The sequence below is a fragment of the Leucopleurus acutus genome (assembly GCF_964270905.1).
Source record: "Leucopleurus acutus genome assembly, chromosome: 2".
Classification (NCBI taxonomy): domain Eukaryota; kingdom Metazoa; phylum Chordata; class Mammalia; order Artiodactyla; family Delphinidae; genus Leucopleurus; species Leucopleurus acutus.
Genome location: NC_139143.1, coordinates 1168785 through 1194294, shown reverse-complemented (window position 1 = coordinate 1194294; position 25510 = coordinate 1168785). Strand labels below are relative to the sequence as shown.

Here is a 25510-nt window from a genome sequence, read left to right as displayed (position 1 = left end):
AAGAAGCGACATAGGAGTCCAGGGAGAAGAATGTTTTAGGAGACATTCAAGGCCAGTTCAAACAGTCTGTTGACTGAGAAAGTGGAGCTGATGATGTTTGTGTTTGCACGCAGTTGTCAATTTTCTGTCAGAAGCTTTTTGGCATTTGCTCTGGTCTTTCCACTGCCCTCTCGGCTAACCTGGAAAAATGACTTTGCTCTTGGCCTTCACCATAGCCTTTGAAAACAGATACTTTAAATTACTTTAAGACCTTGAATTGCCTTTCAGCCTTAAGAACTGTTAACCATGTCAGTGTGGCACATTAACAAGTAAAATTAGCTGGTGCTCTGGGAAGTAGGGTGAGCTAGTACTATTTATGTAGGCTGTCTCATTGAGTTTTTAAAAAATGTTCAGAGCAAGAAAGGTGAAACTTGGTCTCAAAAAGATAAAGGTTTCTTTCTGCTTAATTCTTAATTAAATAAAGACTTTGGCATGTCGTAATCAAAATTTCCATGAAAATTTGGCAAGATAATTCTGAAGTTTATCTGAAAGAGTCAATCAGAATGTCTTCAGAAATAGCCAGGAAAATTCCCCAAAGCCCAATGAGGTGGGTCTTGCCCTACCAGATGCCGAAACATAGGACCTATAGTAAAGTAATTAAAATCCTATAGTACTGATACGGGAATAAATATTATAGATCAGTGAAAGAAATAGAGATTCCAGAAACAGACTTAAGTACAAATGGGAATTTAATTTTGATAAAGGTGGCATTTCAAATTAATAGGACAAAAATGGACTGATTTATCAATGGTGTTGGGACAGTTGGTTCTTTACTTGGGGGGAAAAATTAGAGCCCCTAATTCTCACCATCCACAAAAATAACTTCCAAAGAATCAAAGAACCATGTGTGTGTGTGTGTGCACACGCACGCGTGCATATATATAAAATTGTTTTTAAGAAGGAAATACAGGTGAATATTTTTATAACTAGGAAAGAAGGGGTGGGAGAGAAAGGGCTTCCTGAGCAAAATGAAACTCAGAACTTCCATATGACAAAAGGCATCATAAAAAAAGTTGAAAGACAGATGACAGATTAGGAAAAAGGTTTATGATCAAAGGATTAATATCAAGAGAAATGAATTCTTCATACAAGCAATTTTTTTATTTTTAAATTTTATTTGTTTAATTAAATTGATGTATAGTTGATTAACAATGTTGTGTTAATTTCTGCTGTATAGCAAAGTGATTCAGTTATACATATATGTATATATTCTTTTCTTTTCCATTATGGTTTATCATAGTATATTTAATATAGTAAGTTCCCTGTGGTATGCAGTAGTACCTTGTTGTTTATCCATTCTGTATATAATAGCTTACATTTACTAACCCCAGTCTCCTATTCCATCCCTCCCCCAACCCCCTCCTCCTTGGGAACCACAAGTTCTCTGTGTCTGTGAGTCTGTTTCTGTTTCATAGATAGGTTCATTTGTGTCATATTTCAGATTCCACAGATTAGTGATACCATATGGTATTTGTCTTTCTTTCTCTGACTTCACTTAGTATGATAATCTCTAGGTCCATCCATGTTGCTACAAATGGCATCATTTTGTTCTTTTTTATGGCTGAGTAATATTCCATTGTATATATGTACCACATCTTCTTTATCCATTCATCTGTTGATGGACATTTAGATTGTTTCCATGTCTTGGCTATTGTGAATTGTCCTGCTATGAACGTGGCGATGTGTGTATCTTTTTGAATTTGAGTTCATACAAGCAATTTTTAAGAATTTAACCATCCAAAAGAAAAATGAAGAAAGGCTGCAAATGGGCATCTATTTGTATGGTTAACAAACATATGACATAAGATCCATATGGAATTGCCAGGGACCCAGAATAGCCAGAACGGTCTTGAACAGAAGGTAGGAGGACTCACACTTCCTGATTTCAAAATTCACTACAGAGCAGTGGTAATCAGGACAGTGTGATATTGGCGCAAAGATAGACATATAGGTCCGTGGAGTAGAATTGAGAGTTCAGAAAGAAACCCATCCATGATCAACTGATTTTTTAAAAATTATTTTATTTTTAGCTGCGTTGGGTCTTCGTTGCTGTGCGTGGGTTTTCTCTAGTTGCGGCGAGTGGGGGCTACTCTTTGTTGCCATGCGCGGGCTTCTCATTGCAGTGGCTTCTCTTGTTGTGGAGCCCGGGCTCTAGGCATGCGGGCTTCAGTAGTTGTGGCACGTAGGCTCAGTAGTCTGCGTATTGTATAATTCCATTCATATGAAAGCCCAGAATAGGAAAATCTATGGAGATAGAAAGTAGATTATTCATTACTTAGGGCTGAGGGGAAGGAAGCTCGGAGGTAGAGGGGTGACAGCTAAAGGCTATGGACTTTCTTTTTGAGATGACAAAAACTTTTTATAATTGACCGTGGTGGTGGATTCACTTATCTGTGACTATACTTAAAAAAACAAAATGCTGAAAAGTAAGCATACCATTGAATTATGTACTTTAAATGGGTGTGTTGTATGGTATGTGAATTGTGTTTCAGTAAAGCTGTTGAAAAAAATGAGAAACTGCCCACTTTCATTATTAATCAGAAAAATGCAAATCGAAACATTATTTTTGGTCGGAGCTTTAATAGAAATTTAAAAATTGGTTCTGTCAAATGTGGGTTCTGGTATGGAGTTGAGACACTGGGCACTCTTAAAACACTGTCTTGTGAATGTTAAAGCCTTTTCAGAAGGCAGTTTGGCAGAATTTATAAAAATATATGCAAATTATTTGGCTCCCAAGTTTTCTTTCCTTACACTGGCACATGTGCTGAAAGATGTTTGTACAGAAATGTTCTTTGATTTGTTGTTTTAGTGAGAAAAAATTAGAACAAACCTAAATTTATATAAATAGGGGAATGGTTAAATAAATTATGTATTCATAGTGTGACAATCTTCTGCAGTTGTGAACAAAAGAGGTAGACCTGCATAGACCTGTATTAACATGGAAGGTCTGTAAAAATATTGTGAAAGAAAAGTGCACAGAAATACATATAATATGTCCCTATTTATGCTTTAAAAAATCCTAAAAGAGAAAAATCTGTCCATATAGAAGTATTTAACTGTTTAGACAACATTTTAGAAGGATATACACCAAACTGTAGATAGTTTTCATTTTTTCTTATTCTTACAATAAAAGTATACTCTTATGTTACTGGATTACTTAAAAAAAATCAGTTGGAAGAAAAAGGCTATAGTATAAGCTGGTAGTGGATAGACCCTTGGGCTGGGAGTTAGGAACACTGCTGACATAGACTTAAGCCCCATCAAGTGATTTTATTCTCATATCTCACCTAACTCAGGATCAGGGAGGAGGATTGGTAGCCATGTTCTTCCCCATTATCACTTCCTGAGCGTTACTTTCAGTACCTCTTGTAACAATAAAACACTTTCTGCTCCTTTGATTTCGCATGCCATTGAGCTGTGCCATCTTCTCACTCCTTATTCATCAAAGACAACTCGTAACTTCCATCTAGTTATTGTCAGACCATCGGACATTCTGGCCTCTTATTAACTTCCTCGTTTTGGGTGACTTATCCCTCTGCCTTGCTCTGTCACCCACTTCCAGTCACCCCCAACACGGTTCTCACCTAGACTGCTCTTCCTCTAAGCGCCTGGCTTTTTGACCATCACGGTAGCTGCTGACTCAGTCACTCCCATTATAACCTAGTTCTTATTGGGACTCCCAGTTCCTCCCCCATCTCTCCTCACGTCAGCTTCCCTTATCTTGCTTAGATTCTGTGTGCACTCTGTAATGCTTTCCCTGAATCCTAAACTCCTTTATCTCTGAAATGTTTGAATTTATCTGGTAATGTCCTAACTCTGGATGAACCCAAGTCTCTGATTTCTCTTTGGTTCCACCGAAGCGGTGGAAAAATCACAAAATAGTACAGATTTTTACCACTTTACATTTATGGTCACCAAGTTCAAACAGGTCCTTACCATTGTCTGGAAATGCTGTTATGTTTTCTCTGGTCAGCTCACCACCCCTTCCCTGAAAAGATCATTTCACACCTCTCTGCTTTCCTGCCCTTCTCACCACTGGGCTTCGTCCTCTCTCTTCCACAGCTGATGCCGCCTCCTACTGCTCTGCCTCCTAGCACAGAATGTCCCACATGGCTTTCGTCTCCAGCGCTGCCCCAAGTAGAGCTCTTTAAAGAGCTTTGACGTGGGGCTGTTGGGGCACAGGGCTGAGAGCTGGTTCAGTGAGGAGGCCCAGGGGCAGACGGATGGGCTTGAATGCTGTCATCTTCGTTTTCAGCCTGTGACCTTGGGCAAGCTGTCTAACCTTTAAGGAATGAGAATAATAATAATATCCTCCTTAAAAGCTTTCTAGGAGGATTAAATGAATTAATGTATGGGACAGTGCTTAACCCATAGTACTAAAAAATTAACTGGTTAATATTGTTTGATATTACTATTTATTAATTAGAATAATTACTATTCTGTTCATTATATAAAATATAATTATATAAACTCGAATCATTATATTAAATATTTAATTACTAGTACATTTTATAATATATTGACTAAATATATTAATTAAATAGATTAATATTTATATGATAAACACAGTATTATGATTACTCCCACCACCACTTCCATTACTGTTATGGTTATTACTGCTGTTTCACAGATAAGATAGAAAACAGAGAAATTAGATGAGAATTTCTTTACCTTTCCACCTCCAAACCACTCTGCCTTTGTCTACAGCATTCTCTGTTCCTTCCCTCCTGTTGCAGTGGCAAAGGTGTTTCTTCCATCTAATCCTTCCATCTTCGTTTTAGAACCTTTCTCCACCACCAAACACTGTTCAGTCTTTCTTCAACCTTTTCCTTCTATTTGGACCCTTCCAAATGACATTAACCATGCTGGCCTCTTCCATTGTACAGTAACGCGCCCCCCCAGCCCCTCCCCGGCCTCTAGTTGTCGCCCTGCCTCTCCCCTCCCTTTCCTAGCTGTATTTTCCAAGGCTTATGCGTGCTCTCCTTCGCGCGCTCGCTCGTCATCCCATCCCTGCCTCGCCTCTGCCTCGCCGCCGCGTGCTGCGGGCACCCGAGGCCCGTGGGTGTGCCTGATGCCGGCATTCCTGTTCTTTCGATGCTCAGCAGCGTCAAGCACTGTCTCCTTCCTTCTTGGCGCCTTTTGATTCTGTGGCTTCCGTGGTCGGTGTCTCTCTCTTTTCTTCTCTGGCTGCGCCTTCCTTGCTTGCGTGTCCTCTTCTACACGGTTTTTAGAGGCTAGAACGTCTCACCCAGCATGTCAGGGTGGCTGAGTGGCCTAAGGCTCCAGACTCAGGCGTGCACCCTAGAATGGCTCAAAGCTTGCTGCTCGGCCTTCTTTTCACCCCATTCTCTTCCCATCTCTTGTCCACATGCCCAGCTTCAAATAGCCCTCAAAAAATATTGGCTGCTGTCGCCATTGTTAACATTATTTGCCAACCTGCCCCTTCCTTAGAGGACTGTTAAGAAGACCCCTGGGAATATATTTAAATATTGACTATTTTGGTAAAATGAATGGCATTATATTATAATTTACTTATATCTTATTATTCCACTGAAATTAATCTGGCTCTAAAACACAATAAAACCCAATCCTGTTGATCAACTTTATTACAGTAATATATTATTGGAATAAAAAAGTTGTTGATATGATGTGTCTAGAATTACCTTGTTAAGAATTAGTAATCATCAGAGTGTCCACATTGAGCAATGTTCAGACACTATACATGAATAGCCATTTCCAGGCACTGAAGAAGATGATATGGGTAATAATAGTAATAACAATGACAATGACAAGAATTCAGCATAGTCCTAACAGAAATATCTTCTATACGTTGTTTCCTGCTCCTTAAATTCAGCAGATTTTCATAGGATATGATCTCATGGCCTAAAAGAAGGAAAGAGACCTCTGGAGAAACTGACAATTCTAAGTCGGTACATCACACCCACACCCACACCTACACATACGTATACACGCATACACACACAGAGACACCCCCCTACATACACATTACACACACACACACACACACACACACAGACCTAGACACAGAGACACACATACACACACACCACATTCACACATACATATAAACACAGACACGCACATACACACACCAGAAAAAGCAAAAACACAAAAACCAAGGGCAAACAAATTGTAATGTCATTTCCATAGCAACAAGCTGGGATTTTAGAAATGTGACGTCAACTTAGAAGATGAAAGTCTTCTACTCCGTGTGTCGTCATGTTAGTGTCACCTGGTAGATGGTGATCTGGGTCTTCACTGGACTCTTTTCATAGTTGTTACAACATTTGACTGATTTTGATGACATTAAATTGCCTTTCAGAAAATGTTCATCATTTAGTTACTTTGAAGTCCCTCCCCCACCAACCTGTTCTTCCAAAACAGTTCTGACTTCTTTAAGAGATGGTCAGGCGCACTGGGCAGCCCAGTATTCCCGGGGACAAGGGTGCTTCCGTCAGAGCGGTGTTGTGCCTGGCAGAGGTCTGGGCAGAGGGGCAGATTTCCCAGGCCTGCTGGGCGTGGCATGGTGGTGCTTGGGTTTCCCTTAGGGTGCTGACGAGCTCAGAAAGCATCCCTCTCTCAGTGGCCTTGGAGACGCCTTTCGATCACTATTTGCTTACGAGTTTAAGAGTAGGATCAGAAAAGGGCTCCCCCTTTCCTTCTTGCTCCTTGCCATATGCAGTGCTACGCTGGTGCCATTTCAGAGTTCGTTGTTCAACCCACTCTCTCCCCTGGTACCAAACACAGATCACGTTGTGTAGATTGAGGTGGGAGATGAACCTCTGAATGACTAAAAGCTGGTACTGTGATCGTCACCATGTGGACTCTGACACTTCTGCTCCCGGCTAGCAGTGCCGGGACACCCTGTGTGCTCCCTGGACGTGCCTGGGGATGAATGTTAACATGACGGACTGTATTAAAATAGGATATTAGAAATTGTTTTCGTATTTAGTTAAAGTCACACATTTGTCCTATAACCAGCAGATTTCTATCCTAGTTAAGCTTGATGTGTTAGGTTACATTCTAAATAGTTACTGGTACCATTAAGCAAATGTGTACTGAATGCTTTCTGTGTGTAGAGTGCTATTCTAAGGCCTGGGGATACACTTAGTAAGTCACAGTCTCCTTGGAAGGAGTTTAGCCTGGTGGGCAAGTTGACAGTCAGCGATAAGTACAATAAGATGCAAGGCGCTTGGAGACGTGGGTGGTGGTAACTGAGTCTGCTAGGATGGGAGGGACAGCGAGGCGGGCTTCATAGAGGAGGTGATGTGTGGACTAGGTCACTGAGACCACATAGAAGCTCTAAGCAGGGAAGACATTCCAGGCAGAGGAAACGCGTGTGCAGATGTGTGTGGAAATGTGGCACGTTTGGAGACTCGTCATGGTAACGGCGTGTAATAGCTGGTAGCAACATGTGTGAGCGGGTACATTGACTGGTCCCGTTCCAACCTCCGTACACATATGAAGTCAGGTAGTCCTCATAACAACACTGTGAGAAAAATATTGCTGTTCTTCTTCTTTTAAAGGTAAGGTAGCCCAGGCAGAGAGAAGGAACTTACCTAGGGCCTTAGAGCCATTAAATTTCACAGCTGGCATTTGAACTCAAGCTTTCTGGCCAGTGCTCTAAATTGGGTGTCAGCAAACTAGAGCCCACAGGCCAGATCCAGCCCACTTTCTGGATTTGTACATCCTACAAGCTGAAAATGGATTTTGCATTTTTAATTGGTTGAAAAAAGAAAAAGAAGAACAATATTTTGTGATGTGAAGTTTATATGGAATCTAAATTTCAGTAGCCATAAAATTTTCGTGGAGCACAGCTACCCTCATTGGTATTGTCCATGGCTGTTTTCACACTGCAGGCAGAGTTGAGTGTTTGTGGGAGACTATGTGGCCTGCAAAGCCTAAAATACTTACTCTCGGGCTCTTTACAGAGAAGGTTTGCCATCCCCTGCTCTAAATCAATGCACCAGACTGCCTCATAATGCATTTTGTTTTATAAAATCACACAAAGCCCGTGTGTTAACAGCAGTACTTGGATTTCCGTACTAACCTCTTTAAACATCTACTTTCGTATTTGTTATCTCTTATGTCCTCCCATCAACCCTGCGGTCGGAGGAGGGTACAGTTTGGTGCTCGCTCTCTTACAGCTCGGAAACTTCGCTGTGGAGAGATCAGGCTGGGCTCTGGCATTTGTGTTGGATTTTCTGCTTGTGTCGTACCTTGTGCTGCCCCCCCTTCTGTTCCGAAATGTGCCCTCCACCTCTGTCCTGGATGTGCCCGTGCTCACGCTTGGGCTCGGCCCGTCCACGAATGAGGTGATGGAGACCGTTGAAAGAGCCCACGCTGCCCTTCACCTTCAACACGTCTGCAGCAGCAGCTGACCTACCCGACCTTGGCGAGGGTTGCCTAATCCTGGGTGCACTGCCCGCCAAGTGCTTCAGGAGTCTGGGGTTTGATTACAGATAAGTAAGCACTTGCCGTGAAAGGAGACAGGGACAATTCTCATTTTTATTTCCGTAAAGGGATGCCATTGCATAGCTGGGCTATGTCTTCAACTTAAGTAAATTTTTAATCCTTTTTTCAGGTTTTCACTTGTGCATTATTCTACCTCTGGAACATGAGGTTTCTTTTTGCTATTCCTGATCTTTTCCTGGGCTTAGTAATGCCTTCTCTTAACAAGTAAAAAACAGAAGCTCTCCTTGTTACCTTGGCAATACCACTAAGCTAGTCAGAGAGGGTGGAGTCTAACTCTTCCGTGTGTGTGACCTCAAGGGATGTTTGAGTTATTTATTGATTTGTACTATTCATTCCACTGCCTTACCTCCAGGACTTAGCAGTCTGAGAGTTGGACTATAGGCCGTGTTTCTTAAATTATTTAGATTGATGCTTTCAGGAAAAAAAAAAAAGTTATTTAGATTTCTAAAGTCTTAACTGCTATTACCTTCTCTTTGAGCCCCAATAGTGAATTTATATTATCAGCAAAATTGATTATCCTTAAAAAACTAAAAATAGAGTTGCCATATGATCCAGCAGTCCCACTCCTGGGCATATATCTGGAGAAAACTCTTAATTCCAAAAGTTACATGCATGCCAATGTTCATAGCAACAGTGTTTACAATAGCCAAGACATGGAAACAACCTAAATGTCCATCAGCAAGGTGTGGTGTACACACACACACACACACACACACACACACACACACACACACACACACACGAGAATATTACTCAGCCATAAAAAAGAATGAAATAATGCCATTTGCAGCAACATGGATGGACCTAAAGATTGTCATACTAAGTAAGCCAAAGACAAATATATGATACCACTTATATGTGGAATCTAAAAAAGATGATACAGATGAACTTATTTACAAAACAGAAATAGACTCACGGACATAGAAGACAAACTTATGGTTACCAAAGGGGAGGGGGGGAGGGATAAACTAGGAGTTTGGAATTAACATACACACACTAATATATATAATATAGATAAACAACAAGGTCCTACTGTATACCACAGGGAACTATATTCAATATCCTGTAATAAACCATGATGGAAAAGAATTTGAAAAATAATATATATATAAATATATATATGTATAACTGAGTCACTTGGCTGTAAACCAGGGAACTACCACAGCAGTGTAAATCAGCTCTACTTCAATTTATTTATGTATCTATGTATTTATTTATTTAGGCCCCGTTGTGCAGCTTGTGGCATCTCAGTTCCCCCAACCAGGGATTGAACCTGGGTTACGACAGTGAAAGCACTAAGTCCTAACCACTACAGCACCAAGGAGCTCCCTACTATACTTCAATTGTAAAAAATACAATACTTCTAATAAATAAAACAACAACAACAAAAATTGATTATACCCAGAGTTGGTCTGTTAAGGCCCAGCAGAAATACGATGCTGCCTTAAGAAAGGTCAACTATGATTCTGCTCGTAGCCAGCGTTTCCTTGGCCACAGGCCAAGGTGCAGAGGTCAGAGCAAGTTGGAAAGCAGTCCCTGTGTCAGGGGTCAGATGCCTCAGGGATGCAGCTCAGACACCTACAGCGATGGGCCTCACGAGTGCAGACGTTTGTCTAGACCCAGTGAGTGAAGCACATAAGGTGTGTGCTTTCCCCATGTGCAGAATCTACTTCAAAAGAAAAATAAGGCTGTGCGCACGCATTGAGCGCTAGTTAATGATATGCACGGTGGAGGGTTTCGGGGCGTTGTGGCAGAGGTCTGAGTCGGTGAGGGGTGGGTGTGTGGTACAGCAAGTCTAGTGCAGGGTTCGTGGTGGACTGCAGGCTGGGAGGAAGTTGAAGTTCTTTGAACTTCTCCGTATGTTTGAATGTTTTCATGACACAGTACCTGGGGAGAGCGGCTAGGGCACGTGGCGGGCAGGGTGGAACCCAGTGGGGATGGCGGGGCGCCAGGAGCTCGCGCTCTGCCCGGAGGCGGCGAGTGCCGCTCGGCTCCGAACGCTCGTCGCTCTGTGGGAATCTGGCCCCAGCGTGGCCAAGTGCTCTTGTTTTCTAAAAGCCTCAACCTGGACTTTTTAATGTGAAAAATCTTTTTTTGTAATGCCACATGGCCCAACAAAATGCTTTTAATTCACCAGCTCCTTTCCTATCCCAGAGATTTAAACTTTAGAGAAAAAATTGGAGGTGTTCTCTTGGTTGTAGTCACCACTGTTGTCACTAACATGTGACGTTAGAGAGATTTCAGCTGCAGCTGAGATCTGATCCGTAACCTCAGCTCCCCAGCTCTGTGGGCTGCTGTTCAATAATGCTTTGCCAGGGCCGGGCCACAGCACTCCTCACACTGACCCAGCTGGGGCTTAGCTGCGGGGCCGGGGAAGCTGCGAGGTCAGGCTTCTTGGCCTTGGTTTTCCTGGGCTCGCTTGGGGGTGGTGTCAGAGGGGAAGGGCAGCAGGCAGTACCCGCTGCACGTGGCAGTCACTGAGGCCTTGAGAGAAGTTAGCGCTGCCTGGGAACCAGGCACAGAAAAGACTTCTAAGACTTGCTTAGAATCCCTGTTTTGGCTCAGTGGTGTCACAGTCCACGCAGGGTCCTAAGCTCCTAAAAGCCTGTGTCACCCCTTTTCACCTTTGGCGCTCTGACAGGCCACCCTGTCCCTTCCGCCTCAGGAGCCCTCCTCAGACCCATCCCTTCTCTGTCTCCACCGACAGGACCTCACCCTCCCTGGCCTCGGTTGTGGTTCCCAAGAGGTGTCTCCGTCGGGAGTTTTTCCTGCCGGCGGGTCAGGCTTCATGTTCCCACTGCAGTTCTCACTCTCGGACAGTTGTTTTTTTTTTTTTTGCGGTACGCGAGCCTCTCACTGTTGTGGCCTCTCCCGTTGCGGAGCACAGGCTCCGGACGCGCAGGCTCAGCGGCCATGGCTCACGGGCCCAGCTGCTCCGCGGCATGTGGGATCCTCCCGGACCGGGGCACGAACCCGCGTCCCCTGCGTCGGCAGGCGGACCCCCAACCACTGCGCCAGCAGGGAAGCCCTCTCGGACAGTTTTGATGGTCTCACCCCCTGGCTTCGAAACCTCAGGCCCTCCCTGCCGCCTTCAGGATAAGGTTAAAGTCTTTACAGGGCGATGCGGGGCCTTCATTGCTGCCAGCCCACCCACCAGCCTCCCCCCCTTCCATGTCCCATTAGCCTGCAGGGTGAAGTCCAGACTCTTAAGTCTGGCAGATGGAAGCCCTGCTCAGAGTTTCATGTATGCCGCGCCCCGACTGAGCACCAACAGGCCAAACTCCTCGCCACCCCAAAGCTTTTGCCTCCCCTCTGGGCCTTTGCGCGCCCTGTTCCCTCTCTTCCGATTCTCTTCATCCCTGCGCTCTCAGCTGGCGGTGCCTCCTCCTTTATGACGCGGGTGAGCAGCACCCACTTGGGAGGTGCTCCCCGCCACCCCCAGACAAAGTTAGTGACACCGTACTCTGAGCTCTGACACTGCACATGCCTCTTATTTTATGTTAGAGTATGATTCCTCGTGCATGTATCATTTAACTGACTTTTTCTACCACTAAATGGTAAAGTCTTACTCATTTTTGATTCCTGCCTCTTCCTAAGCACTGTGTCTGGCATAGTATAGGCCTCAGTAAATGTTTGTTACGTGAACGAACGAGAAGTGCTTCACGCTCAAGGGACACGTCACCAAGATAAAGTCTTAACCTGTTCTTTGGTGATGTGTCAGTGTCAGGTCTGCAACTTAAATCTGTCTTCTCAGATTTTCTGCCTGTGCTAACAGCAGACCTGATGGGCCTCTACAGCAGCGACTCTGTTACGTTTGTACAACCCGGTCTGCGGGCCCAGAGCCCCCTTGTGAGCTGTTCTTCCAGTCCTGGCTTGTCGTCCTTCCTTTCCTCTAGTCCCACCTCTCGTTTACTTCTTCTCTTTCTTACTAACAGAACCCGACTTCTGTGGCCTGTTGGCATCTGTTGGAACTTACATAGAGTTTATACTATATTTGTGTTTATTTTAAATGAAGTATATAATTTTTGCCCTTTCTTGTGCTCTTAGAGACTAAACAAAAATAATAATATACTGTTAATAGTCACAGTGGCAGCTAACACTTCCATAGCATCAAACTGTATACTGGGCACTAAGTGCTTTTGTGTACCCTAGCTCCTCTGTGGCCCATGATGTAGGTACTGTGATTGGTACGATAATTTTGCAGATGAGGGAACGGAAGCATACAGAGACCACTTGTTTCAAGAACACAGAGCTACTGATTGGTCGTCCCAGGGTTTGACCAGGCAGTCTTAATTCCATAGTCCGCACTGTAGACTACCGCACTGTACCTGGTAGGGTTGTGTGATTGCGTTCCCTGCTGCCTCTGCAGTGTAGGACTCTGCCCATGGGAAGACATGACACAGACTAATATATTAGTAGCTTTGCCTATGCAAAACTCTGGATGAAAATGCTGGGAAAATAATCACTTCTTGCTTAATGTCTTCTTTTAGGAATAAAATTTGCTGTACTGATTTATACTTTGAGAGTCTGACCTTCCGTAATTTCTTTGTGGCTTTTACTCCTTACCCAGCTCAGGTCCCAGAATTGCCTGCCTTCCTTTTTTGAGGCTTACTTGACAGCGTGGAACATTGCCCGTGCCCTTGCTTTCAGACCATACTCTTGTGGCTTGTGAAACACTTGTTTATGGGCACAGAGTGATCTGGAGTTAAATAGAAAAATCGCTCTCCATGGGACAGCAGTTTACATGCCAACTGGCAGCAGGGTGGACCTTGGGCTGCGGTTAGGACAGGTAGCCAAGCTATGAGGGAGGTTTCTAATCTAGCCTCATGCTAATAAACAGAGTGGTAACCCAGGCACTTTAAGTGGGATCTTTGTGTTTTGCATTTAGTCTAGTCAGGAGTGACCAACTCACATCAACCAGTTGGCCACATTCCTCATATGAAATTATTGCAGAGCTAGACTAATGTCAGTTTACCCTGTATATGCTAAAGCAACGTCATTTTTAGGAAGATAGTGTCAGGTATTAAAAATGTTCCATCACACACACACACACACACACACACACACACACACACACACACACACACACACAAGGGGCTTCCTTGTCGGTCCAGTGGTGAAGACTCCCCACACCCAATGCAGGGGGCACAGGTTCGATCCCTGGTTGGGGAGCTAAGATCCCTCATGTCACACAGTGCAGCCAGAAAAAAAAAAAGTTCCATGGGCCAAGTGGTATCTTGAGCATGGCCCATGAATACTGTTTTGGGTGCCTCTAAATTGGTAGGTAGAAAACTTAGGTGGTTCCACAACTGAGTATGTGACCTTAAATAATTCATTTAACTTTTCTGGGCTAGTTTCTGCATCTGTAGAATGCGAAGTCATAATGCTGACTGTTCCAGCTGCCACATTCCTTCCTTCCTTCTACAGCTTTGTTATAGTCTACTTTTCCCAGGGAACCTCTTTTGATCTAGTCTGTTAAGGTGAATCATTTCATGACTTGGTAAGCCTCAGCCCTTATGTGCACAGTCTGTGAGAAGATAATCTCTCCAAGGGCTTTCTTATTGCTGTACAAGTGTCAGGCTGATTTAGCCATATACACTCTTTTGATCTGAGAGAAACTCATGCTTGGAATTTACCACAATTATTAGGCCTCATTTATTGTTCCTCAATATTAAGATTATCAGTGAGTGACAGATAGAGATTTGGAGACTGGAACTATAAAACTTCTGTTTGAGAATAATCATGGGCTTTGAGAAGATGCAGCTTTCATTTTCTGGGCCCTTTCTTCATCTTCTTTCTTCTTCTTGACTTTTCAAAAACCTGCCTTGATGACAAAAGTTAGGTCAGCTGTATATAGCCTTTATTAGTACAGAAGTTGCCAAGGTGATACCTGTAAGAGAACTTAATGGGCTTTTCTTCATTTAAATGCACGGGGAAGGTTGAGGGAAACGTTATTAGAAGGGTTAGGCTTGCGGCACTTTGAGGATGTCGTATTAGAACCCAGAATGAACATATTTTTGAAATCTGAATACGGCCAACCCTTAGACAGTATAATACTTGCTCTTAACTGAAGGAAGGTGTTCTCTGGTCCCAAATTATGAACACTTACAGTCTGGGGATAGCATGCCAGTTTATCGAGAACAAGAATCTTAGTGTACACTCCATGGAAAATTCTTTCCTTCTGATGTCTGTGTTGGCTCTCTCTCCTGAAAGGCCTCAGATCTGTGTCCAGAGCCTGCCTGACCACTGAGTACATAATCAAATACAGTTCTCACCATCTGGGAGCCAAACTGTCCATGCCAGTGGGGCTGTGAGTCTCACACAGAGCTGACAGTGGCTGGGTCACCTGCCTGTCGGAGCAGACTGCTGTTATGATTCTCACTTCAGTAGTGGTTACACTGTATCACGGGCGGAATGGAAGGTTTGACTCAAGCACTGGGTCAGGCGGTATGAACTACAGTAAGGTAAAGCCTTCTCGTGCTGATCTGCTGATGGTTGAGATTTCCAAATGTACTGACTTCTTTATCACCTTGAATCTGTTCGTCTGAATTCTTGTCACACGGTGAGGCTGCCCTGCTGGAGCAAGGGGACTTTGAGCTCAGACATGCTGTGTCCACAGTGGGCTCACCATGAATGAGTGAGTCCGCTCACTCACTGCCCCCCCGAGTGTCAGCTCCAGTCCTCGGCCAGAGCACCTGCAGCAGCGTGCCTAACGCAAGCACTTGGTCAGCTCTTCCAGGGCAGTTGCTCTTTGGGCTGAAAATTGATCGAAAAACCTTCTAAAACCTTCTGTTAAATGCAGCTGTATCTTAAGAAGTGGTATAATTAATTTTTTGACCAGCTTTCATCTGGCAAAGAAGGGTGACCCGCTGCTGTGACTTTTGTTAGTACCAGGGTGTGAGGAAGTGGCAGGCTCTCTAGGTTCTGACTTCCTGTTCCGCGCCAGTCGTATTAGTTTCCTGCGGCTTCTGTAACACATCACCAGGAACTTCGTGGCTTAAAACAACAGAAATCTATTGTCTCACAGCTCTGGAGGCCAGAAGTCTGAAATCAGGGTGTTGATGGGACCACACTGCCTCTGGAGGCTCCAGGGCAGAAACCTGTTCTTTGCCTCTCCCAGCTCCTGGTGACGGTCGGCGTTCCTTGTGGCCGCATCACTCCAGTCTCTGTCCCCGTGGTCACACTGCCACCTCCTCGTCTGCCTTTGTCAGATCTCCCCCTGCCTGCCTGCCTACCTCTTAGTTGGACACTTGTCATTGGACTTAGGGTCTCACCTCAAGACCTTAACCTCATTACACCTGCAAAGACCCCTTTTCCAAGTCAGGTCACACTCTCCAGTTCCAGGGGTTAGGACATGGACGTATCTTTTGGGGGCCACTGTTCAACACACTGCATCAAAGGAACGGAGATCTGTGAACACAACAGAATGTATGGGAGGCATCAATATACAGCGTCCTCAGTCTAGCCCCAGCCCGTACTTGGATGTGCCGTATGATTTTGGTGGGATTAGTCTGGAGGGAAGCCCTTGGTGAGTCCAGATAACCGAGAATCAACAGAACGTATAGAAAATGTGACTTTCTGCGCATTTGGGCATTCGTTCTTCTTATTCAGCAGACATCTTTGGGTGTCCTACTAGGTGCCCAGTGCTGCTCTAGGTATTTGGGATATCTCAGTGAACAAATAGTCAAAGATTCCTGCCCTTGTGGAATTGACATTCTAGCTTTGCTAGCAGTGACTTGAGAATTTCATATGGGTGATTCAGGGTGTTTGGCTGATAAATATTTTTGTGAACGACATTAGGCTCTTCGCTGTTATCTCCAGGCAGTTAGGGTTTTCAGCATAAAGTTGAAATTATATAATTTTGGGAATAATATAAACTTTGAGTTATATACACTATATGTAAATTATTGTTATTGAATTATAAAAGTTTGGGAGTGTAAAGGACAAAATAGATAAAGGTATGCGGTGGGGATGTATTACGAGCATCGTCATCTCCCAGCACTTTTGTCAGCCTGATTTGTGGAAATCAAGGCAAGCGTGGGCTGAGAAATCCAAACAAATAGGCGTCCCGCTGCCCCAAGGCCAGCGTCAGCATGTCCCCTGTGCTGGGGTGGACGGGCCTTTGTTGGGGAGACGCCGTTCTGGGCCCAGGCAGGTAGTCTGAGCAGTGTCCTGAGACACGGCAGCAAGGTCAGCGCTTGGACCGGTGGCGCTTGGTGGCGGTGACAGTTGCAGGCTGTTTTGGGAACGGAGGAGGCTTTGTTTTGTAAGGCGGCCCCTGCACTCCCAGATTAGCTCTGGCACTGGTCAACCATCAGCCCTTGCTGGAGAGAGAGCAGTGTTAGGTACAGTAGAGGGACTGTGGCGCTCTTGCCCATTTCACCGCTAAAATCAAGGATTTTCCTTGGAGGCAGCTTCTCATTGCCAGGGAACTGTGACATGCTGACTTCAGGAAGCTTTAAATTATTACCTGGCAATTTTTCTGATAGCTTTCTGGACTAATAATTAAATAATATCTCTTTTTCTCAAGGAGCTTAGAACAAGTTGTTACTTTAGTAATATTCTGCGTGTCTTTAGGGAAGGAAAATAGAAAGAAATGGACATAAGCCACAGCAGAAAGAATAGGGTTAAATGCAAAGAAGAGCTTTCCCACTGATGTCAAAAGTAGCAGCAGAAAGCTGTTTAGCCTTCTTTGCCTGTTCAAGAGAAGGAAAGACCTGTGTGTGGGGAAGGCTCCCGCAGCCCTGTGTGGAGGCGCAGCGCTGGGGGCCACGGCCCGGGCGCGGCTTTCGTAGATGGCGAGTCTGCTCATCCTGCCGGCCTAGTCCCCATGAGTCAGCAGCACAGCTGCAGACGGAGTGGGCAGAGGGCGTCTAAATTTAGTCATTGTTTAGTTGAGAAGGTTTTCAGGGACTGTTTGTCTCTCCTCCATGACTTTAGTCATATTCTTTCTTCTGGAGGGGGAAAAAAAAACAAAGAACAGAGAACGGTCACTCCAAGATATGTCATGAGAGTGACTGTCCTACAAATGTGTTGGCGGGTCTGCCCGACGACGATCCTCTTTAGTTAACTGTGGACGTACTGTTTGAGTCCTGTGGCTCCTGACCTTAGGAACTCGCAGGATCCTGGGCCCTGGAGGGAATTTCCTGAAGGCAGATTAACAAACAGGCTCCCGAACCTTGCTCGTTCAAAGACGTTTGCAACCGAGCTGCCTTCCTCCCAAAGGGCGCTGGAGCTGGAGGGCAGTGGGCTTGACAACAGCAGTGCCACACGCTCTGCCAAGGGCTCATCTCCTACACCCTCACTAAGGCCTGCGGGGTGGGCAGCATTCCCGTGCTCCAGGTGAGCCACTGGCGCTCAGGTTGTATCCTCGATCAAGACTCTGCGCGCTGGCAGGGCTGGGGCACGAGCCCAGGTCCGCCTGGCTCCAAAGCTGATGCTTCTCACGGTACACTGTCCTGCACTCTGTGGAGGGTGTTGGGAATCACCTAACAGTTGTCCTGCTTTATTTTCTCTGAAATGATTCTTTGGAGATTGATGCTTTGTCAGATTACGTCGCAGATTAGGCCAGCTTTTTGTTGTTATTGTCCCGGACATCCTCACAGTGTCATGCTTATAAAAATACTGTATCAAGGATTCAAGATTCATAGACAGAAATTATGAAACTGAAAAGGAAGAGAACTAAAGTTATGATGGGTGAAGGAGATTAAGAAAAGGAAGGGAGATACGTAAGAGGGGAGGAAAGAGAAAAGACAGGTTTTCTCCTGTTTGATACCTGGACTAGCTGGGGTTATTTTAGCCTCAGGAATTTGGATGCCATCATCTGCAAAGGGTGAAGAATCATCTTGAAAACACTGGCTTCCAAAATTCTGCCTAGTGGTGGTGTGGCCATTGGCTAAGTGTTCAGGCTGTTCTTTCAGAGCCAAATACATTTGCAGCCAAGCAAGGAGCAGTTGACCCAGCTGCTTAACACAGGTCAAGCTGGCACATTTGACCTTCCTGACACAGGAGTTTATGACTACATGGGCAGAGAGAGTACTTACCCTCTAAACCACTTTCTTCTCCTTGGACTTTAGCACCTTTTTGAAAAGTGCCCTCGGACTTCCCTGGTGGTGCAGTGGTTAAGAATCTGCCTGCCAGTACAGGGGAAGCGGGTTCGATCCCTGGTAAGGGAAGATCCCACATGCCGCGGAGCAACGAAGCCCGTGCACCACAACTACTGAGCCTGCGCTCTAGAGCCCACGAGCCACAACTACTGAAGCCCGGGCACCTAGAACCCGTGCTTCACAACAAGAGAAGCCACCGCAATAAGAAGCCCACGCACCACAACGAAGAGTAGCCACCACTTGACACGACTAGCGAAAGCCCGCGCATAGCAGCGAAGACCCAACACAACCAAAAATAAATTAATTAAAAAAAAACTTTTTTTAAATGCCCTCTTCCATCCTCACAGTTAAAGTGTTAATAGTTTTTAGTGAGGTACTCTGCAAGGGGTTGGTTAAATTTTGCCTGGTGGGATTATAGACTGGCAGACATACAGTATATGAGAGATTTAGTGATAATCATAATTATGAAATAGTTTATAATGTTATGAATAGTTATGAAATATTTTACCTGGTAAAGAAGTATAAATGGGGAAAGCTTGTCGCAATTGATCAACCTAAGAAAACATCATAGAAGAAATGTAATTTTTGGAGCTGCTTGTTGAAAAAGAGACTGTTGTGAATACTGGCTATAAAAGTCGTCTGGCCTCAAAAGATCGTGTTGGAGGAATATATTATGTGACGTCAAATCAAATCTAGGTTGAGATGTTTAGCTAATCTCACTAATCGTAAAAAGAGTATCAAATGGTTTGGGGGAAATGAGTGAAGATGTCATTTTGTAACCAAGGTTGCCTAATCAAATATCCTCTAGATTGCATCAACCGCTTGTCATCCATCCTTTGTTTCTAAGCGGGATTGACACGCGGTTTATCTGGAGGGGTTTCCTGAAGTCCTCTTGGTAGGATAGGTGCTTCTTAAGTGTAGTAGTTACCCTCTGAATTCTGGCCTGAATTCTTCCCACAGTAAACCCTTTTGCTGTTTAAACTGTCGCTCATTATCACCATAAAATATCCCTTGGTATATTTCAATGAAGACATCAGTTCTCAAACTGTTTCATCTAAGGAATCCTGTACACGCTAAAAACTTACTCAGGACCCCAAAGAGCTTTCGTTCATAAGTATTGTTATATATTACTGAAAAATCTTGAAAATATTATTAATATTATTATTAATTCATTTAAAATAGCAATAACCCATTACATGTTCATATAAATCACATATTTTAATTGGAAAGAGCTATATACTTTCAAAAACAAAAGCAAAGTAAGAAAAGTCCACTGACATGGTGGCGTGAGAAGAGTGGCATTGTTTTACATTTTTGCAAATCTCTTAGTGTCTGCATTCAGTCTTGTGTACGATACCTTGTTTTGATTAAAGTATATAAAGAACATCTGGCTTCACATGGATGTCTATTTGGAAAAGGGAGGAATATTTTAATAGTCTGTCCAGACAACTGTGGGTATTCTTCTTGGCAGTATACTAAAATGCCAGTAAGTATATAGTAGTTTCTTAAATGTTAGTTGCAGTGTGGAATCTGAAACCATGTCAGTGGACTTTTCTTACTTTGAGATATTAACATCCGGTGGTCTAACTTGTATTTTGAATGAATCTTTTACCCATGCATGATTTTCTCACACCATGCATCTGATTATGTGGAAAATATGGGTTCATTGAGTTATGCACATCTTCCAGATGTTAATACGTTTCAGTCTATAATATCAAAAGACCACATTTGTTGATAATCCCATTGACCGCATCAGAAAACCGAGTATTAGGAAGCTGTCAAGCTCATGGTAGTGGGTATGTTTCCCAAAATTCTGATTTTAATTGGATGGTCAAATTTTATCATTGGCAACAAATATTAGGTTTTTTTCTTTGAAGTGACGGGCTCACCTTGTTCGTTTTCAAGTCTTAATCATTGTAATTTACCTGTCGGTTGCTCTTTTGAGGAAAAACAGCATCTGTGGAAAAGCTGCTCCTCGATCTTGCAACTCAAACAGATGCGCAGGAGCTTTTTGCTTAGGGAGGGTGCTGTGCTTTGTTCCGTGGAGAAGGGCTTTATGTGTGCCTGCTGTTTTGTCACACACAGTATTACGAACGCTTACAGTTTAATAAAATTAATAATGTTTACTGCTTCATCAAGGTCACTCTTGAGTGAAACTGGCCTTTTTTGGGTTTTGTTTTGCTTGAGAGCATGTGGCCAGGAAGAGTACAGTCAGCACCCGCACCCTCTGGTGCCTCCCTTGACTTGTGCAAAGGCTCCAGGAGTTCTCCCCACCATGTCTTTGCATTGTTAGTGCAAATGTCAACACAGCAGAAAAGGCAAATCATGTGTTAATATCATTATAAAAATCATTTTGGGGCTTCCCTGGTGGCGCAGTGGTTGAGAGTCTGCCTGCCGATGCAGGGGACGCGGGTTCGTGCCCCGGTCCGGGAAGATCCCGCATGCCGCGGAGCGGCTGGGCCCGTGAGCCACGGCCGCTGAGCCTGCGCATCCGGAGCCTGTGCTCCGCAACGGAAGAGGCCACAGCGGTGAGAGGCCCGCGTACCGGGGGGAAAAAAAAAAAAAAAATTTTGATCCAGATAATTGTTTCTCAGCCAAAGCTTTAACCTTTGTTCTTTTGAAAAGGAGGGGGTTAAGAGACAAGTTTTAGAAAGAGGACTCTCATTTGTTTCTGGTCCTGAATTGTCTCAGCTGTTTTGGATCCACCGCAGCCTTGATGATGGTCACTCTTACCGGTGTGGGCTTTTTGCCTCCTTTTACTCTGTCGATAGTCTAGATGGCCTTTGGGTCTTGGCAGGCCTCGCTGCTGTTTGTGAGTGTTCCTTTTGGGCTTCTGGTAGGCCGGAAGGCTTTATTCAGAAAGCCTCTCTGCCTTCTCCTCATTGTTGCTGTGAGTTGGGCAGCTAAGGATGCCCAGCCAATCACAACTGCAAACATACTTTGCCATATTGTCTGCGGCTATTCAGAAGATACGTGAAAAGAAAATACATTTCTTCTGTTTGAAGGATCACTGCACCCTTTCTCACCAAAGTGGGGATAGTTTAGCAGCCCTAGAAGATAAACTGCAACTTCCCACTGAGAAAGTTGCATTTGGTCCTATATGACTGTTTTCCTTTAAAATTCATGGGCAAATTAGTGGTTCCTAACATTCCCTCTTATTTTTATAATGATGAAACAGCTCACCCATTTATAGTTTTAGAAGTCACTCTCCTCGTTTAACCCTAACAGCACTATAAGTAAGATTAAATATCATTATGTCTGTTTCACGGCTGAGATACTGAGGCATGGGAAGAATTCAGGGATTTGCATAAGGTCACAAAGCTGAGAAGTCACACTCCGGACACTTGCATCAGGATGCAAGAAATGGAAATTAGTGTTTCATCAGCGCTGCTGCATTGTCCGTGCCCAGAGCAGCGTCTGGCGTGGTGTAGAACTCAGTAAGTACTTGCTGAGTAAATGGATGGACTTTTCTTTTCAGGCTTGTATTGATGAAAATGTGGACATGGTGAAGTTTCTGGTGGAGAACGGAGCCAGTGTGAACCAGCAGGACAGCGAGGGCTGGACGCCCCTCCACGCAGCAGCGTCCTGTGGCCACCTCAACATCGCGGAGTGAGTGTCTGTGCCGGTGGGGCGCTTGTGGGACAGCCTTCGTTCCTCTTTCACTCTGAAGGATTTGAATTTCATAAATAGTAGTAATTTCTCTTTACTGCAAATTATAAAAGCAGGAAATTGAATTTTTTTAAGGAATAATTGATGCTGTGTTTTACATAGCTGCTAAATCTGTAGTTTTTTTAGTTGAAATTTTGTGTTTGCTTCTATTTTCGGGTAATTCATATTCGTTGGGATATGCAGAGGTGGCTTCTGTCTGTTGCACTGTCTGGGTTGACTTTTTTTTTTTTTTTTTTTGCGCGGTACGCGGGCCTCTCACTGCTGTGGCCTCTCCCGTTGCGGAGCACAGGCTCCGGACGCGCAGGCTCAGTGGCCATGGCTCACGGGCGCAGCCGCTCTGCGGCATGTGGGATCTTCCCGGACCGGGGTACGTACCCGCGTACCCTGCATCGGCAGGCGGACTCTCAACCACTGCGCCACCAGGGAAGCCCTGGGTTGACTTTTTGAGCAGCTATAGCTGGACACATGTGGGCAGACCTGGAGAATTTTTCTGGACTTTTTTGTAAACCTGTTTTATTGTTTTTTTTTAAAAAAAGCAATGCTTAATACAAATGAAGGTGGAGAATGCCTGGCTGCTGGTCACAGAATTCACGTAGGTAATAGCAGAAGAGTGAGAGCCAAGCATCCGAGCAAAGGAAGGGTGGGAGGGGCACGCACACCCCCCCACCCCCAGCCCAGCCCTCATTGAGACCAGCCTCCAGCACAGCCGGGGCCCCTCCCTGGGCAGAAGAATCCCAACCACATAGTGTCTGGGCTGGAGGGGGCACTAAGTAGATGTCTGTTGAATGAAGGAGTGGTCAGGGAGGTTATTTTTAAATAGAAAGAGACGTTGGCACTTAAAACATCTTTAAAATGAGGCAATTGAGTGTATTCTACATGAGAGTAAGTGTAGATTGCTAAGGCAAGTTCTCTAAATAAAATCATGATACGCTGTGGCCCTTTGAAGATGCAGTTGCTTGTCTCAAGGCCACTTTCAGTAGGATTAGAGCTCCGTTACATTTCATCTGTTCAGCAAACAGCTCTGCAGAGGCCTGGGAATGGCCTCCCACAGAAACTACTTTGCCCGGGTGTCCTGAGGGAGGGTGCCAGTGGGGGAGGTCAGACAGCGGCAGGGTCAGAGCCAGAGAAAGATCAGGCCGAAGCACTGGTGTTGACTGGGCTTCTTGTTCTAAAGAGCGGGCGGCTGGACTGGCCCCACCGCCAGCAGGAGTCAGCAGCGCGGTTTTATCCTGTCTCCGTTCTGGTTCCGTGAATCAGTCGCCTCCTCTCGCCGGGCTGCCCCTTCGCAGGGTCTCACGGGAGGGCTCTGATTCTCAGCCTAACCCATTCAGCAACGTTCCGATGCTGAGGAGTTAAGGTGGCTTCCTCAGAGGTTTCCATTTTCACTTGAAAACTGGATCTAAGAAACATTTATAGAACATGTTAGTCCCTCATCATTGATATTTGATTATTTGTTCAGGTGGCTTGTTTGTGATTTTGAGCTATCAAATCTCATCAATTCAAGGATTTCACTTTTCTCCATTGGAAGGTAACAGGCAGAGCTCACGCTTGGAATTAGGGCCCCTCGTGTTGGCGTGATCCACGGAGGCTCTTTTTTCTTCCTTTTGTGAAGCTGAGTACAGAGGATGATTGTAAATGCTTTTTCACGGTGGTTTCTTTATCTCATCTTTGTGGATGAACATAGTTCCTTTGGAAATAAGTTCACAATTTAAGTGTCTCTTGCCCAAATAAATATTACCTTGAGTGAAATGAATTGATGAGAGTTACTGTTTCCATACAGGTGATTAGTAGTCAGACATGAAAGTCTGGCCAGGAAAGATGAGCTGGACCAGACCCCCTTTGTGGTGGGGTGGTGGGAACGGCCCTCCTTACCTTCTGCTGTGCATCGCCCTTAGACGGTATCCACTTGACCATCTTTACATACTCATCTGTGCAGCAGCATTTTCTGGACAACGAAAGAACCCCGTTGCTTATGCTACTCATTTTGGTTGGCTCACCTCAGGGCCTCTGAACAGTGTTTCAGATACGATTAGCGTTTGATCATTTTGTCATTTTTCTTTTTGTATCTTTTTTTTTTTTTTTTTGGCGGTACACGGGCCTCTCGCTGTTGTGGCCTCTCCCGTTGCGGAGCACAGGCTCCGGACGCGCAGGCTCAGCGGCCATGGCTCACGGGCCCAGCCGCTCCGTGGCATGTGGGATCTTCCCGGACCGGGGCACGAACCCGCGTCCCCTGCATCGGCAGGCGGACCCCCAACCACTGAGCCACCAGGGAAGCCCCTGGGGACCCAGGTTTGATCCCTGGTCAGGGAACTAAGCTCCCACACGCTGCATGGTGCGGCCATAGATAAAAAAAATATAATAAATTAAAAAATCGTACCTCATAGGTTGGTATGGATTCTTGTTCAGGTAAAAGTGTGAAGCTAGAGATGTGTTTCCTGTTTCCTCCTCACCCTTAAAATGGTTTAGGAAGGTAGCCTTACTTAAGAAGAATCTTTTTCTGAACCAGATTACTTTCTAGAAATGAGTCTTCCTGATCATGGGTCTAAGAACTTGTCGGAAAAGGGAAAAGCAGGGGCCTGTATGCCCAAGTGACATTGTGCCTGATCCAGTAAAGAATGGAACGGGTGTCAGAGCAGAGTGGCTAAGATGTTTTATTTATTTCACGTAGTATTTGTGGGTTGCCAAGAGAGAAAAGAGCACGTCAGACCTCATGGCAGTGATAGCCATGAGAAGGGCACAGCTGTTGCCCTGAAGTAGCTTCCAGCCTGGTGGGGCAGCTGCATCGAGACCCGCGTGTGTCACGACAGGAGTGCGGACTTAGTGCTGGGGAGGACTGAGTTCACGGAAGGAGAGGGAATGTGTGGTTGGTGAGAACAGGCAAAGGCATTTTCAGTGGACCTTGAAAGATATGAAAAGTTTCTAGCAGGGAAAGGAGAAGGGGAGGGTGTTTCATCAGTCGGGAGAAACTACTCAATCTGTGGGAGAGACTGGGCGACAGTGGGGTGTGTCTGGGTTCAGTGAGGCATCAAGTTTGATTGGAGCAGAGGGTACAGTTCCATCCAGAAAGCATTTATCGAGTGCTTACTGTGTATATTATTTGCATTTTGATTTTTCAGGGTTGGGGAGGTGTAGTTGAACATCCTCTTTGTCCTGAAGGGGAGAAACCAAAAGAGAGGAGCTCTTGATTAGGGAAATGAGGG

At 44.8% G+C, this 25510-nt stretch overlaps 1 protein-coding gene across 9 annotated transcripts in view; it reads left to right on the top strand.

Moving 5' to 3' along the window:
- The window catches only part of PPP1R12B (protein phosphatase 1 regulatory subunit 12B), a 192951-nt gene that overhangs the window by 27222 nt on the left and 140219 nt on the right, over positions 1-25510 (top strand). For all 9 annotated transcript variants that reach the window (XM_082857390.1, XM_082857389.1, XM_082857388.1 and 6 more), the window contains exon 2: positions 22120-22250. In XM_082857390.1, coding sequence (XP_082713516.1) covers positions 22120-22250 — 131 coding nt within the window. The remainder of the gene's footprint in view (positions 1-22119; positions 22251-25510) is intronic.